Source organism: Camelus dromedarius, chromosome 16, assembly GCF_036321535.1.
Source record: "Camelus dromedarius isolate mCamDro1 chromosome 16, mCamDro1.pat, whole genome shotgun sequence".
In the NCBI taxonomy this organism is placed as follows: Eukaryota; Metazoa; Chordata; class Mammalia; order Artiodactyla; family Camelidae; genus Camelus; species Camelus dromedarius.
Genome location: NC_087451.1, coordinates 27,613,281 through 27,627,211, shown reverse-complemented (window position 1 = coordinate 27,627,211; position 13,931 = coordinate 27,613,281). Strand labels below are relative to the sequence as shown.

At 54.6% G+C, this 13,931-nt stretch overlaps 2 protein-coding genes across 5 annotated transcripts; one reads left to right on the top strand and one right to left on the bottom strand.

The window, feature by feature from the left end:
- Window positions 1-205: 205 nt before the first annotated feature.
- Window positions 206-7,237, bottom strand: DUS1L (dihydrouridine synthase 1 like). Of its 4 annotated transcripts, XM_031469395.2 has the most exons (15): window positions 6,326-6,438; window positions 6,136-6,215; window positions 5,321-5,567; window positions 4,730-4,838; window positions 4,177-4,227; window positions 3,739-3,851; window positions 3,151-3,233; window positions 2,847-2,950; window positions 2,480-2,624; window positions 2,200-2,296; window positions 2,031-2,119; window positions 1,456-1,601; window positions 995-1,032; window positions 700-775; window positions 206-602 (listed from the first exon to the last, which is right to left on the bottom strand). In XM_031469395.2, exons 3-15 carry the CDS (start codon window positions 5,555-5,557, stop codon window positions 463-465), a joined length of 1,428 nt encoding a protein of 475 aa, XP_031325255.1. In that variant the 5' UTR covers window positions 5,558-5,567; window positions 6,136-6,215; window positions 6,326-6,438; the 3' UTR covers window positions 206-462. The 4 variants fall into 4 exon arrangements, with proteins under 4 accessions (XP_031325255.1, XP_064351425.1, XP_031325254.1 ...); XM_064495355.1 differs by lacking the exons at window positions 6,136-6,215; window positions 6,326-6,438 and adding an exon at window positions 7,090-7,237; XM_031469394.2 differs by lacking the exon at window positions 6,136-6,215 and having other exon boundaries at window positions 6,326-6,465.
- LOC135323184 (WAS/WASL-interacting protein family member 1-like) lies at window positions 6,277-7,158 on the top strand. The gene has a single exon (XM_064494942.1). The coding sequence runs from the start codon at window positions 6,277-6,279 to the stop codon at window positions 7,156-7,158; it is 882 nt and encodes a 293-aa protein (XP_064351012.1).
- Window positions 7,238-13,931: the final 6,694 nt, after the last annotated feature.

The following is a 13,931-nucleotide window of genomic DNA, read 5'->3' as shown; positions in this document are numbered from 1 at the left end:
CCCAGGCCCCAGTCCCTTGGGCTCCCCCTCTGCACATTCAGGCACCATGCGGGTGGCAGGAGGGAGCTGAGCCTCCCCCGCGTGGCTCTGCAGGGCTGCACCAGTGCGTGGCCCTTCAGGTGGGACGTTGCTACCCTTCCCCCGTCCTGCTGGCCCCGACTCCACCCAGGTCTGGATGACCTGGGAAGGCTGCAGGCCAGCTCTCTGCACGCCCAACTTTGAAGTGATTTATTGTCTATGTGAACACACGAGAGTTGCGAGGACGGGCCAGTTCTGCCGGGGAGCCTGCTCCCTGGTGCAGCACCTCCGGGCCCTCAGCCTGGGCTGAGGGGGACCAGCTTGAGCTTCCACGTGAAATAGCAGGAGGTTCCCTGAGTAAAGGCGTTTCCTTGAGCAGGATGTGCCAAGGCTTCGGCAGCGGGCCTGAGGCCTGGTGGGTGGCACGGGGGCTGCAGCTGCCCTTCAGGCCAGGGCACTGCCCACGACCTCAGGAAAGCCACTTGCTTCCCCAGGCCCTGCCTGCTGAGCTTCCTGCAGCTGGGGCCGGGCCCCCTTCCAGGCCAGGGACTTCTCCAGTTTGGTTTTAAAGAGCAGCCCATGACCTGGCAGAGGGGTAAGAGGAGGGAAACGGGGCTTAGGAGGCTGCAGAGCCAACTGCCCGGCAAGGGTGGGGGTGCTGAGGGCAGCAGGTACCCTCACCTGGGCAGTCAGCGGTTTCTCGGAAAGCTCGCTTCTTGCAGCAGCCACGGCAGAGGTTAAACACACACCTGCTGCCCTGGAAGGAGGAAAGCCTGTGAGCCTGGGGCTGGTGCCCTTCCCTGGCCGCCCTGGAGCCTCAGCGAGTGGCCAGGGCTGGCCAGGAGCACAGGAGGGGCTGTCCTAGGCTGGGCAGCGCCAGCCTCACAGGGAAGAAGCCCCTCCCAGCCAGGAAAAGGGCGCTCGCCCAGGTGCCCACCCCTCCGGGGGCTGAGCTCTGCCCTGGGCCAGGCCTCACCTTTGGGTTTCCACACTGATCACACTTGGCATATTTTGCTGGGAAAAGAACAAAAAGAGGTGCTGGTTGAAGGAGGCAGGCCCACCCACCATGGCCATCTCCTCCACAGAGCCCCCAGGGACTGTCCCCGCTCACTGGCTGGGCGGCTCTGGGAGGGCAGAGGACGCGGCGTGCATGGTCCTGCTGGGAAACCTCCTCCCACCCACCCAATGGTCTTCGGGCTCCATGCCCACCACAGACGCCTCCCACTGGAAGGTCCTTCTTGGGATGGCAGCCCTGAGGGAAGATAGCAGGCAGGGCTGCTGGCTGGGGCCTCCTGGAACCCACCAGCCTCCTTGGGGGCTTGTGGACAGGTCACAGGGCCCTTCCTGCTCTTAGGAAGCATCAGAGCACCTGTCCTGGGGGCCCCCCACGGGGGTGGGCAGCCTCCTCCCCAGACTCCAGCAGTGGGAGCAGCTTACGCTTCAGTGAGGGGTCGAAGGTCTTGTGGGGGTTCCTCAGCTGCTTCTTCTGCTTATTCTTGGACAGGATGTCCGTGATGCCCTCCTCTTCCTCCAGGGCCCGCTTGCTGCGGGCAGCCCCACCTTCCTTGCTCCCCTCCCTGGGCCTGGAAAGAAGGGGCAGCGGGTAGAGCTGGGGAAGGCCCACGAGGGGCAGCCGGCCCGCTGCAGCCCCAGGGTGAGGAAACGCGTGCAGCTCCTCTGGGGCTCGGTTCAGGCTGCCCAAGCCGGGGCTGGGCCCCAGTGGCTGGCACAGAGACTGGGACACGGTGGGGCACCAGGGTCTGAGCCACTGAGCAGGGCTGTGGCTACAGATGACAACCCAGAGGAAGCCCAGGAGGGTCACCTCCTGACGCCAGGACAAATTCACCCAGGATCAGAGGAGCTTAGAAAAGCAGCTTACAAAAAGAAATGATTTAAAACCTAAGCACAGGCTGACAACGGAGAGCCCGCCCCGTGCCGCCCCCAACAAGCGCGGTCCCTGAGGGGATGGAGCTGGCCCCCCTCGCCCCCCAGCCCACATGCAAGAGGCTCACCCTGGCCGGAAATAGGGCTGGCAGATCCAGTGGGAGAAAGGCAAGCTGCCCGAAGGCTTCTCTCCCTCCTTCTGCCTGGATATATCCTCCTGCAAAAGCCCAGAGGCCCCAGGGTCAGAGGCCCCAGCCCCTCTCCTGCCACCCGGCACCACACCACTGCGGCACCCACCTGACACCGCAGCCTCAGCTCCCGGCTCACCGCCACAACGCCCTCCAGGGTCTTCACCTTGGCGAGCTCCTCACGAAGCTGCTGATGCACCTGCAGCCTGAGACACATGGCCCATCAGAGCCACCGAGCACTGGGCAGAGGCCAGTCTCTCCTCTGACTCAGGCCCCCTGCCTCCTGCCCCGCTCCATCACTGCAGCCCCCTAGACCTGAGTCCATCTTAAAACCCTCAGTGCCCAGGCAGGGCTCAGACCAGACAACTTTTGCCCTGGGGGCAACTCACGTGTGGTGCCACAGCTTGAAGAGGTGGGCACGGACGTAGGACAGGGGGCAGGGGTGCTGGCGCACAATGTCCAGGTACTCCTCGGCCAGCTCCCAGACGGCGGGGCTGCGGCCCTCAAACAGGGCAGGGTTGTGCAGGTTTCCCTCTGCAGGGGAAGGGGGCTTGAGGCTCAGGGGCTCACACCCCAGAGGGATGTGCCCCCTGCCTCACCCCCTGCCAGGGCAAGGCCAGCCACTGGCCTGAAAGCTCTGGCCTGTCAAGCAGGCGGGGCCCCTCAGTGCGGGCAGCATGAGCCTGAGGCCATTCAGCTGGGCCAGTGGCCCCACAACGCGGATGGGTCCCTCCATGGGCAAGGGTGCACCCTCACCTGCACTCATGACCCCCTGTACCCCCGTGTCCTGGAGGCAGCGCTCCACATCCCGCAGACACTGGATGTTCCCGTTGGCAAACACAGGGATGGCCACCGCCTTCCTGTTGGGAGTAGGACGGGCAGACACTCAGAAGAGGATGCTGGCCCGTCCCCACCCGTCAGACTCCATCCAGGCAGGGCCTCTCCCTTCCCCCAGCCCCCAGCCTCCCCACCCCAACCCTACACTCAAAGGGCTGAGTGCCCTGCCCTGGGGCCAGACTGTAATGCCCCCGGCCCCCGGTTTCCCCCAGGGCCCACTCACCGCACAGCCTTGATGTGCTCCCAGGACGCGCTGCCGGACAGGGGCCCCTTTTGCTCTTTGGTGCGGCCGTGCACTGTCAGCAACTAGGGCACAACAGCGCCAGCTCAGCCAGGCTCTCCGCTGCAGCCCCCAAACCAACTGCAGGGAACCCTCTGCCTTCGGCTGCGGGGCATCAGCTTCCCATGCGGAGCAGAGCAGAGGCCATCCTGTGCCTGGCTCACTCAGTCCCCACCCTGGTCCTCTGGGCTGCACTTAGGGCCACTGACACCGTGGGGGTGCTACCTGGGGCTCCCACATCAGAGGCCCCCCCCACCCCCAACGCCACCCAGGATTCAGAGTGAGGTCCAGACCCTTTCTCAAAAGACCCTGCTCTCTTGGAAGCAGCAGTAGCTCCGCTGCCCAAGGCCAAAGGCACGAACGAGGAAGGAAAGGGCTGGGGGGGTGGGGAGAAGGTGGCTGAGGCTCAGCACCCCCTACCCAGTACTGGCGTCCCCAACCATCACCTAAAAGTCCCTGTGAATCCGGCCCACCCCAGGGGTAAGCCCTCAAAGGTGCTCCTAGAGGCGGGGGACAGCACGGGGCCCTCACCTGGCAGCCAGCCTTCTCCAGCATCTGGGCGTACCGCACGGTCTTGTCGATCTCTGGGAAGACGCGGATCTTGCACGTGACGGGGACGGAGAGCTTCTCGTGAGCGAGCAGAACTGGGGGACGGCAGCATGGGTTCCGAGAGGCAGGCTGTAGGGGCCCACCCGCAGGCAGCCGCTGAGAGCCCCGCCTCCCACCCCCAGGCGCCAGGAGAGCCGGCAATGGGCGACGACGCTGCCCCAGCACCCACTATCTGGTTCTAAGGGGGTGGCTGGCATGGGACGGGCCACTCTTCACAGCCGCCTTCTACCACAGGGAGAGCGCCACGGCCAGGATTCTGCTGGCCACTGTCCTTTCCCGAGCCCTGCCAGGCTGTCTCTGGGGCTTGCCGCTGTCCACAGCGCGGCCCCAATCCCCGCAGGGAGCATGTGGCCAACTCACTCATTCTCTGGAGCAGGTCCCACTCCTCCTGCAGAAAGGCGCCGTAGTGACCTACGAAGGACAGACATGGCCTCTGCACCCCTCCTGCAGCCACACGGGCCAAGAGCTGCCTGGCCAGGTTCTATTCTCCACGTGGCCTGAGCACACGAGTACTGAACGGAACGCCCACCCTACACGGTCTCTGGTCAACTGGCACATCCTCAGGCCCAGGGACAAAGGCCAAGATGCCAGGGGAGCAGCCACTGGCACCCAAGGCAGCACGAGAGTATTGGGGCGGACCTCCTTTCAGCAAAACCCGTTTATCCAGAGGGAGTCCAACGACATAACCCAGCAACAAAGGGAGCGACTGGCCTCTACCAGCCAGCTGAACCCCAGCCCCTGACCCTGGCACCCGAGGTGGGCTGCCATCCAGAGAGAGGAGCAAAGAGACGACTGGCTGCTGCCTGAGCTGCCACCACCTGAGGCAGGGCCAAGCCTGCGCCAAGCCCTCACCTCGCTCGCTCCCAGGGCACCTGCGCTCAGAGCCACACCTCTGCCTAAAGCCGGCACTCACCGCGCTTGGCTATCATCTGCGGGCAACCCAGATTCAGGTCAATGGCGTCACAGTAATCCTGCGCCAGGAGAGCCGCCTGGACAAACACCTCTGGGTCATTGGCACAGAACTGGAGGAGACGAAAGTCGCCATGAGCCCCAGCCAGGCCCCAGCCCCCAAGCTGCCCCGAGGGGTCCACGTGTGACCAGCGGGGGTGTGGTCCCGGGGATGAGCACATGAGGCAGCCCGTCCCAAATGTCACAGTGTGACTGAGCTGGGACGCGTCCCCAGGCCAGCAGCAGGCTGAGTGAGAGACTCACACGGAAAGCCGGCATCGCTGACTTGGCCAAGAGCAGAGCCGTTCTTTCGAACGGTTCTGATAAGCAGGGAGCTACAAGAGACACGTGTGGGTGATGTCAGGGGGCCATGAGTCTTTCACAGCACCCAAGCCGTCTGTTCGCCAGAAGTCAGAGACTGCTCTTGGAAAGGGGTCAGTCTCGGACAAACGGCAGCCCGTGGCCTCAAGGCCTCCCCGAGGATCTCAAGGGCTGTTCCCAGGGAGGCTGAGGGAAAGGCGCCCTGCCGGCCGTCTAGGGCTCTCGCCCTGCCCACCTGCACGATGAGGGGCCGGTCCTCGGGGCACACTTCGCAGTACAGGTTCTCTTTGCGGTAGTTGGCATCGCGGACGAAGACCTGGGCGTGCAGCATGGGCGTGTAGCACAGCTGGGCCCCGTGGCGGCGACTCAGCAGCCTCCAGGCCAGCTCGCTTTGGTCCACCATGGGGGCCACCACGTGGCGGGCCCCCCCCAGGGTGCGGCTCCAGAACTCGAAGCCCTGCAGCTTTGGCATGGTCTCCACACTAAAGGGAGAAACCAGGGGCTGAGGTGCGGCCTACGGAGAGCTGGTGCAGGCACACACTGTCCTCGAAGCCGCTCCAGTGGAGGCCTCGGGCAAGTCACTCAACCTCTCTGAGCCTTGACGCCTCACTTGTTAGCGGGATTAAGATGTCTGCCTGGCAGGACCGCTGTGACCAGTCAATGAAACGTGAATGCAATGTCCTGTTGGCACCTGGCCCAGAACTGGCCACCATAAGCAGCAGCTATAACCTGCAAGGCCCAAGGACCCCACCACCGCAGGATCACCCTGTGGCAACAGCGCTGGAGGCCTGCCTTCCCTGCCCAAGGTGGGTGCAGGCGCTCACCTGGCCACACTCTGCGCCCTCCCCCGGGTGTCAGGTGGTCCTGCACAGGGACTCAGAGTACTCTTCCCTCGGGCTTTACCTGGGCGGGCCAACCTCGCTGGAGGCATCCTCCCCTAAGAGGATTCAGTGGGCGGCGGCGGAGACGTGATTAGGACAGGAAAGACCAGGAGGGACAGGGTGTGCGGGAGGCTCGGTCTGCGAGAACACGGACTTCGCGTTCTCTTACCTAGTTCTGAAATTACTAAGCAGGGTCACCGGTTTAATAGTCGACTAAGTGCCCAGCCGCAGGTTTGACATTTCCGGAAACTGTGAAGTTACAGGCAGAAGTCACCCAGGCCGCCCATGCGCTGCCCAGACACACCAGCGCATGAGCGCGTCCAGCGCGGCGCGCTCCACCCGCACCCGCAGGAACCTACCTGGGCCGAGCCGGGCCGCCTGGGCGCCCGAGCCGGGCCGCGGCTCCTCCCGACGGGGCCGGGCCCTCCGGAGCCGGGGTGGGGGCGGGGCCCGCTGGGGGAGCCAGGAGCTCCGGGGGCGTGCGGCGGGGGTCCCTTGGGTGCGGCTCCCGAGCTCGCGCCGCGCCGTGAGGCAGCCGCGCAGGGGCCGCCGCCGGGCCGCCGCCGGGCCCAGGGCTCCGCGCCGGGGCCGCCGGAAGGTGCTCCGCCAGGGCGGTCCGGGCGGCCGCGGTGCGGCGGGAAATGCGTCCCCGGGAAACCGCGCCCGGCTGCCGAAGGGCCGGCCTCGGGGATGGGGCGGAAGGAGGTCGGAAGTCGGCTCCGCCCACCGCGGGAGGCGGGGCTCGCGGGGCTCCGGCTGGGGCCGCCGGGGCTCGCCCCCTCGCCCGAGCCGGGTGTGGCCGGCGTCCGACGCGCGCCCCGCCCTTCCTCCCGAGGGGCCCGGCGCTGAAGCCCCGCCTCGGCCGCGCGCGGAACCCCGCAAGGCTCCCCTGGCCGAACGCGCTGTGTTACGGCGGGAACCACCCCCCCGCGAGCGCCCCGGCCGGCGGCCCCGGGCCCGGCGGGCTCTCCCCTCCCCGGACCGCCGCTGCGTAGCCACCGCCGAGCCCCCGCGCGCCCGGGGAGCGGGCGCCGCCGTCCCTCCGCAGGCTGACGGCAGCCCCCGCGCACAGCCCCGAAAGGCGGGGAAGTCTTTCCGCTGGCAGAGCCGAGTTTCATTTTACCATCTCAGCCTTGAAGGGTCCAACGCTCCCAGGGGATCGGGGCTCCTCAACACGACCGCGCGTCACTGACACGCCTGGAAAGCAGCAGGTTCCCGGTGCCAAACCGCCGTCCTTGCCCGGCCAGCGTGGCAGCCAGCAGCCACATCTCGACGGTGCTTGAACGTGGCTGGTCCAAACGAGGATGCGCTGTAGCAGTAAAAAGGCACCCCACCCCAGGTTTCAAAGACTGAGCAGGAAGAAAAGTTAAATAGTTCATTTGTAATTTTTAAAGTATTGATTACCTGTTGGAATAATTTTTTATATTAAGTTAGGTTAAATACATCATTAAAACTAATTTCATCTTTTTCTGTATAGCTACTAGAAAATTTAAGTTTTTGTATGTGGGGGAGATTTCTGGAGTAGCAGATAGAAGGGCTGACCAAATCTCCCAAAAAAGCAATGATGAAACTGGACAGAACTTTTAAAAGCAACCATTCCAAGACTCTGAAAGTTGACCAAATGCATACAATGTTTGAAAAACACTTACTGAAAAAGAAAAGAAAAGAAAGCATCGAACATCTGTAAGAACGGGGGGAGTCCCTGGAGTTTTAGTATCCAGCTACTTTTATTTGCTCCCTCCCCATGGTAATTACACCACAGCAAGGTAGGCCTTGAGGACTTGAAGTTCCTACAGACACTGGAAGAAGGACTGGGGAAGGAGGAAAGCTCCAAAGAGTGTTTGTCAAAAACAGTTGCAATCACAGTAGCAGGCAACTGGGTAGAGGCCTAGACCTCAGCTGCCCGGGCCGTGGTGCTGGTTGGAGCAATAGCCCCGGCAGAACTTAACAAGGAAGGTCAGTGACTACGACAGCCATGGCGGGCATTGGTAAGATGCCCTTTGTAGTCTGCAAGGCTGTTCCTACAGTATGGAAAGACCAGAAAGGGCCCCAGCTATACACTCCTCTCTGGCTGAATATGAGGCTTTGTGCAAGCAAAAAGTAAAAGCCAGGCCCAGATTGCAAACTGCGTGAACTAGCCTATACACGGAGCCATCAGCAGAGGATGGAGGCTTTATTGGTTCAGTTTGTTAAACAATCTCTGAACAGTGGCTGGCCACTGAACTATAATGATCCAAGGACAAATCTGAGGAAGCCAGACTTACATATAAAAAAGGATTTTTTTAGAGTGAGGGTCAAAGGGTGCTTCCTTCATGGGAAGTAATCATCTGCAGCAGGGAAAAAAGTGTTTAAAAAAATCTAGTAGCTACCAGGGGTCACACACTGCAGAGGGGACAGGCTGTGCGGAGTTCATCCAAGCCAGGTATGGGCAAACGAACAGCAGCACCAGGAACAGCCCGCCAGTGAGGCGGGGAGGGCTCAGAGTCCAGAGGTTCGAAAGCATGTTGTCTAAAATGCCCGGCATTCGTTAAAAAATTATGAGACATTCGAAGAAACACAATAATGTAAGTAGGCCATGCACAGGGGAAAAAAGTGGTTTGTAGAAACTGTCCTTGAGGGGGGCTCAGGTTTGGATTTAGCAGACAAAGAATTCAAAGCAGCTATTGTAAATACGTTCAAAGAACAACAACAACAACAACAAAAAACCATGGTTAAAGATTTTTTAAAAATATGATGACAATGACTCACCAGGTTGCGATTATCAATACAAAGACAGAAACAATTTAAAAAGGCCAATAGAAATTGAGTTGAAAAACAATACCTGAAATGAAAATTTCACTACAGAGGTCCAACAGCAAACGTGAACTGGAAACAGGAAGAAGCAGTGAACTTGAAGGTAGATCAGCAGAGATTATCCAATCTGAGAAACAGAAAGAAAAAAAGCATGAAGGAAAATGAACAGGGTAGGAGGGTATAGCTCAGTGGTAGAGTGCATGCTTAGCATGCACAAGGTCCTGGGTTCAATCCCCAGTACCTCCACTAAAATAAATAAATAAATAAATAAATAGCCTAATTACCCCCTAACAAAAAATTAGAACATGAACAAACAGTACCTCAGAGACCCATGGGATACCCCCAAGCACACTAACATACATATATCACACATACACATCCAGATAAAAGGAATGAGGAAAAGGAGCAGGAAAAAGTTTTTGAAGAAATAATGGCCCCAAACTTTTCAAATTCAATGAAAAACATTACTGCACATTTTTAATAGGATAAACACAAAGATATTCACACCTGGACACACCATAGTCAAACTGCTAGAAAACAAACACAAAATCTTGAAAGTAGGAAGATAAAATGACTATCAGATACAAGAAAACTGCAATAAGATGAAAGATGACTTCTCCTAAAGAACAGTGGAGACCAAAGAGCAGAGGAGTATTTAAGATTTTGAAAGAGAAAATCAGGCAACCAATAATTCTACATCCAGCAAAACTATCTTTCAAAAATGAAGGCAAAACAAAGGCATTCCTAGATAAACAAAGACAGGGAGAATGTGTTGGTAGCAGACCTGCTTTACGTGAAATACCAAAGCGAATCTTTTAGGATAAAGAAAGTGACATCATATGAAGATACAAGGAACAGTACTAAAGGTCATTACATAGATAATTATTTAAAAATAGTATAAGTATACAAAAATGGTACCAGAAATGGTGTAAAACTACACAATGACATCTCTCAAAAGGACAGTTGCAAAAACCCTCCAGACGTTAGCAGACTTAATCCAGGAACATATAAAAAGACCAAGTGATATTTACCCCAGGAATGCAAGGTTAGCTTGTTACCCAAAAATCAGTTGGTGTAGTATACCATCTTACTACAACCACCAGATTACCTTAACTATAACCAGTTAGTGTAGTATACCATCTTACTATAACCACACGATCATCTCAATAGACGCAGATGACAAAATCCAACACCTACTCGTGATTAAAAAACAACCCTCAGCAAACTAGGAACAGAGGGAGAACTCCCTCAACTCGACAGCAAGAATCTACAGAAAACTCTACAGCTTGTATCAGACTCAGTGGTGAGAGGCTGAATGCTTTTCTCCCAAGATCAGGAACAAGGCAAGCTTGCCTGCTCTTACCACTCTGACCCAAAATAGTACTGGCACTTCTAACCAGCACGATAAGGCAAGAAAAAGAAATAAAAGGCATACGGATAGGAACAAAAGAAATGTTCACCGGCACGTAAGACCAGTGAACAGGGCACAGGGCAGGTTGTCTTAACGGAAACCCCTAAGGAATCTACAAAAAATAAATTCTAACAAGTGAGTTCAGCAAGGCCAGTACGGAAAACTCAATCACGTTTTTATATACCAACCACAAACATGTGAAAACCGAAAGTTTAGTCACAATACCATTTACAGTTGCTCCAAAGAAAAGTAAATACTTAGGCAGCGGTGGAACACAACACGTGCAAGATCTGTATGCTGACAGTTACATAGTGCTATCCCCTACTCTCCCCTCCTTCCTTCCTGATGTTGGTAATTGGACACTTGATGAAATGGATAAATGCCTAAAAACACACAGACTGCCAAAACGGACTCAAGAACAGATGTAAAATCTGAATAGATTTATTACAAACGGAGAGACTGAGTCACTATATTCACATCACGGGTACCACACGGCATTAAAAAGGAGCAACCTTCGATACGTACAGCTGGCCTGGTCCTCAGGGAAACTGTGCTGAGCTGAAAAAGCCAATCTTGAAAGGTATGTATGAGTCCACATATACAGTGCTCTTGGAATAACATAATCGTAGAGATGGAGAACAGGCTAGAGAACGCCAGGGCGGGGGTGGGGGAGGGAGCCAGGGCAGCTGTGGTGGGGAGCACAAGGAAGCCTTGGGTCAATTCTGTCTCGACTGTGGCGGCGGTTGTACACATCTACACGTGAGGTGACATCTCACACAACCACACACACACACACACACACACACACACACAAACACACACACACACAGAGGAAGGCATGTGAGACCGGTGAAATCTGTCTAAGCTCTGAGGACTGCCTCAGTGCCAGTCTCCTGGGGTCTATATTGCCCCATCGAGATGCAGGATGCTATCACCGGGGAAACTGAGGGGAGGGTTTACAGCACATCCTGCACATTGTTTGGCAAGTTTCTGTAAATATATATGTATTTTTTAAAGTTTTTTTTTTTTAACAAAGAAAGATAATTCACAATAGCCAAGGAATGTAAACAACCTCAGTGTCCACTGACAGATGATGAGTGGATGAAGAAAATATGATATGGTGGGGAGGGTATGGCTCAGTGGTAGAATTCATGCTTAGCACGCACAAGGTCCTGGGTTCAATTCCCAGTGCCTCCATTAAGATAAATAAATAAATACACCTAATTACCTCCCCCTGTGAAAAAGAAAATGTGATGTGCACTGTCATTCAGCCATCAAAAGGGAACCCTGAGGTTTGTGACAGTGTGGATGGACCTTGAGGGCATTCTGCTAACCGACATAGCCAAGACAGAGAGGGAGACAGACACAGCACAGCCTCACTAGTGTACGTGATCTAAAAAAGCCAGACGCCCAGAAACAGAGACTAGACAGGCGCTTGCTGGAGCTTGGAGGCTGGGGAAAAGGCAGATGTTGGTCAGAGCGTGCAGACTTCCAGCTGTAAGGTGAGATGTCCTGGGCAGAGGGTGTAGCTGAGCGGTAGAACGTGAGCTTAGCATGCAGGAGGCCCTGGGTTCCATCCCCAGTACTGCCAGTAAATAAATAAACAAATAAATATACCTAATTGCCTCTACCCCCAAAAGAAAAAAAAATTAATGAAAAAGGTTATGACCAAAATATTTCAGAGTCAACAGTGGGGGAAAAAATGTTTCGGACTTTATGGTAACCAAAAAAACCTTTAACTAAAAAAAAAAAGATGAGACATTCTGGAACCTAAGGTACTGCATGGTGACTGGGCAACGAGACTGCATTTATTGTACAGTTGAAAGTTCTCACAGTAACAGCAACAGAAACGTGGTGATCACATGAGCTGAGAGATGTGGTATATGTCTGTGTTTCGTCATCACATAAGCTTACACAATATTATAGGTCAGTTTTGCCTCAATTAAAGAAGAAAAAAGAGGAGGGTGTAGCTCAGCAGTAGAACACAGCGTGCACAAGGCCCTGGGTTCGACCCCCAGCACCTCCATTTAAAACCAAATAAATAAATAAACCTAATTACCTCCTCTCGCCGAAAAATTCTTTTAAACTTACTAAGAAAAAGATAGCTAGTTTAAATTTGTTTAAATTTAAATAAATTCTTTTAACGGTGTCTTTCAAAGAATAGGAATGATCCAACTTTGATGAAATCTAATAATTTAATCTCCTGTCTGGCTGGGCTTTTGGGCGTCACATCTAAGAACCCTGTGCCTAACCCAAGTTCACAAAGATCTTTTTCCTGTATTTACTCCTGGGAGTTCTGTAGTTTTACAATTTACATGTAAGTCTATGATCCGTTTTGAATTAATTTTTTTGTGTATTGTGAGGGATCAGTCTGTTCTTTCTTTCTCTTTTTTTTTGCAGATAGATAACCAGTTACTCCGGAGTCATTTGTTGAAGAGATGACCCTTTCTCTGCGGACTTGTCTTTGCGTCTTGTACACACGTGGTCTGAGCGGCCCGCCTGCGCCGCTCAGTCTGGTGTTTTGTCACGGCCGCCTGAGCAGACCAAGGCAGCCCCAGAATCTCTTATGTAAGTTGGATAAGTTGGAACTTGTTCAGAGTGGTTTCCTTACCAAAATTCTGAAAAGACCTTGAGTAGAACTGGTCATGTTTTTCTTTTAAGTATGGACTAGACCTTGCCATTCAGGTCTGGAATTTTCTTTGTGGAAAGGTTTGTAACTACAAATTCACTTTCTTCAGTAGATGCAAGGGTGTTCAGGCTGTCCGCGGCTTCTTGACTTCGCCTTGTGTGGAACCTGTTCTTTTCTGAGTTGTCCGGTGGGCGCACAGTAGTTTATACCTGCTTCATCAGCCCTTCAGTATGTGTAGCATCTTAGTGACGCCACCCGTGTCGTTCCTAACATTATTGGAAATCTGTCTTCTGTTTCCTTCCAGCTCAGTCTGTTTTAAGGTTTGTAAATGACTGGTCTTCTCAGAGTAGCTTTTGGTTTCATTAATTTTGTTTCTTATTTGACTTTCACTCCAACACATGTTATTTCCTTTATTCTGCTGTGTTTGGGCCTCACTTTTTTTTCTCCTTAAGGTAGAATTTGAAATGATGAATTTGACTAGCGTCTTCTCTTGTGACCTAGGCCTTCGGTGTCCCCCAAGTGCTGCTTCGGCTGCATGCCACGAGCTTTGCTATGCTGCTTTCATTGTCGTTCACAATACTTTCCAATTACTCTTTTGATTTCTTTAACTCCTGGGTTATTGGAAGTACATTATTTGGTTCCTAAATATCTGAGGGTGTTCTAGAGAATTTTTTGGCCGTGGATCCTGACTTTATTCAGTTGTGATCAGAGGAAGTATCTTACAGGAGTCGAGTTGCTTTGAACTGGGACTGCTTTTAGGACTCGGAATGTGAACTGTCGTGGCAAGTGTTCCGTGCAGATTTGACAAGGATCCTGCTGCTCTTGTGGGGTGATCCCTAGGTGTCGGGAAGATCAGATCAGTTGACTGTGCTGTTCAAGTCTTTCATAGCTTTACCGATTTTCCACCTGTTCAGTTATTGAGAGAGGTTTTGAAACCTCCAACTTTAACTGTGGACTGCCTGACCCTCCTTTGAGATCTGTAACTTCTGCTTACTGTAATTTGGAGCTGTCATAGGAGCAATGTTTAGGGTCCTTACGCCCTTTGGATTGGTTTTTATTATGGTGAAGTGGCCCTTTTGATCCCGAGTATAGCCTCTGCTGTGAAATCGACTGTGTCTGGCAGTAACACACC

Bases quoted from the DNA above. Each gene is read 5' to 3' on its own strand.
- DUS1L (XM_064495355.1), bottom strand. From the start codon at position 5,557: ATGCCAAAGCTGCAGGGCTTCGAGTTCTGGAGCCGCACCCTGGGGGGG. The intron at 1,602-2,030 runs GTGAGCCTCTTG...CCTTCTTTCCAG, and splicing joins CAGCCCTATTTCCGGCCAGG to GCCCAGGGAGGGGAGCAAGG. The intron at 1,033-1,455 runs GTAAGCTGCTCC...TTCTTTTCCCAG, and splicing joins CTTCGACCCCTCACTGAAGC to CAAAATATGCCAAGTGTGAT.
- LOC135323184 (XM_064494942.1), top strand. From the start codon at position 6,277: ATGAGCGCGTCCAGCGCGGCGCGCTCCACCCGCACCCGCAGGAACCTA.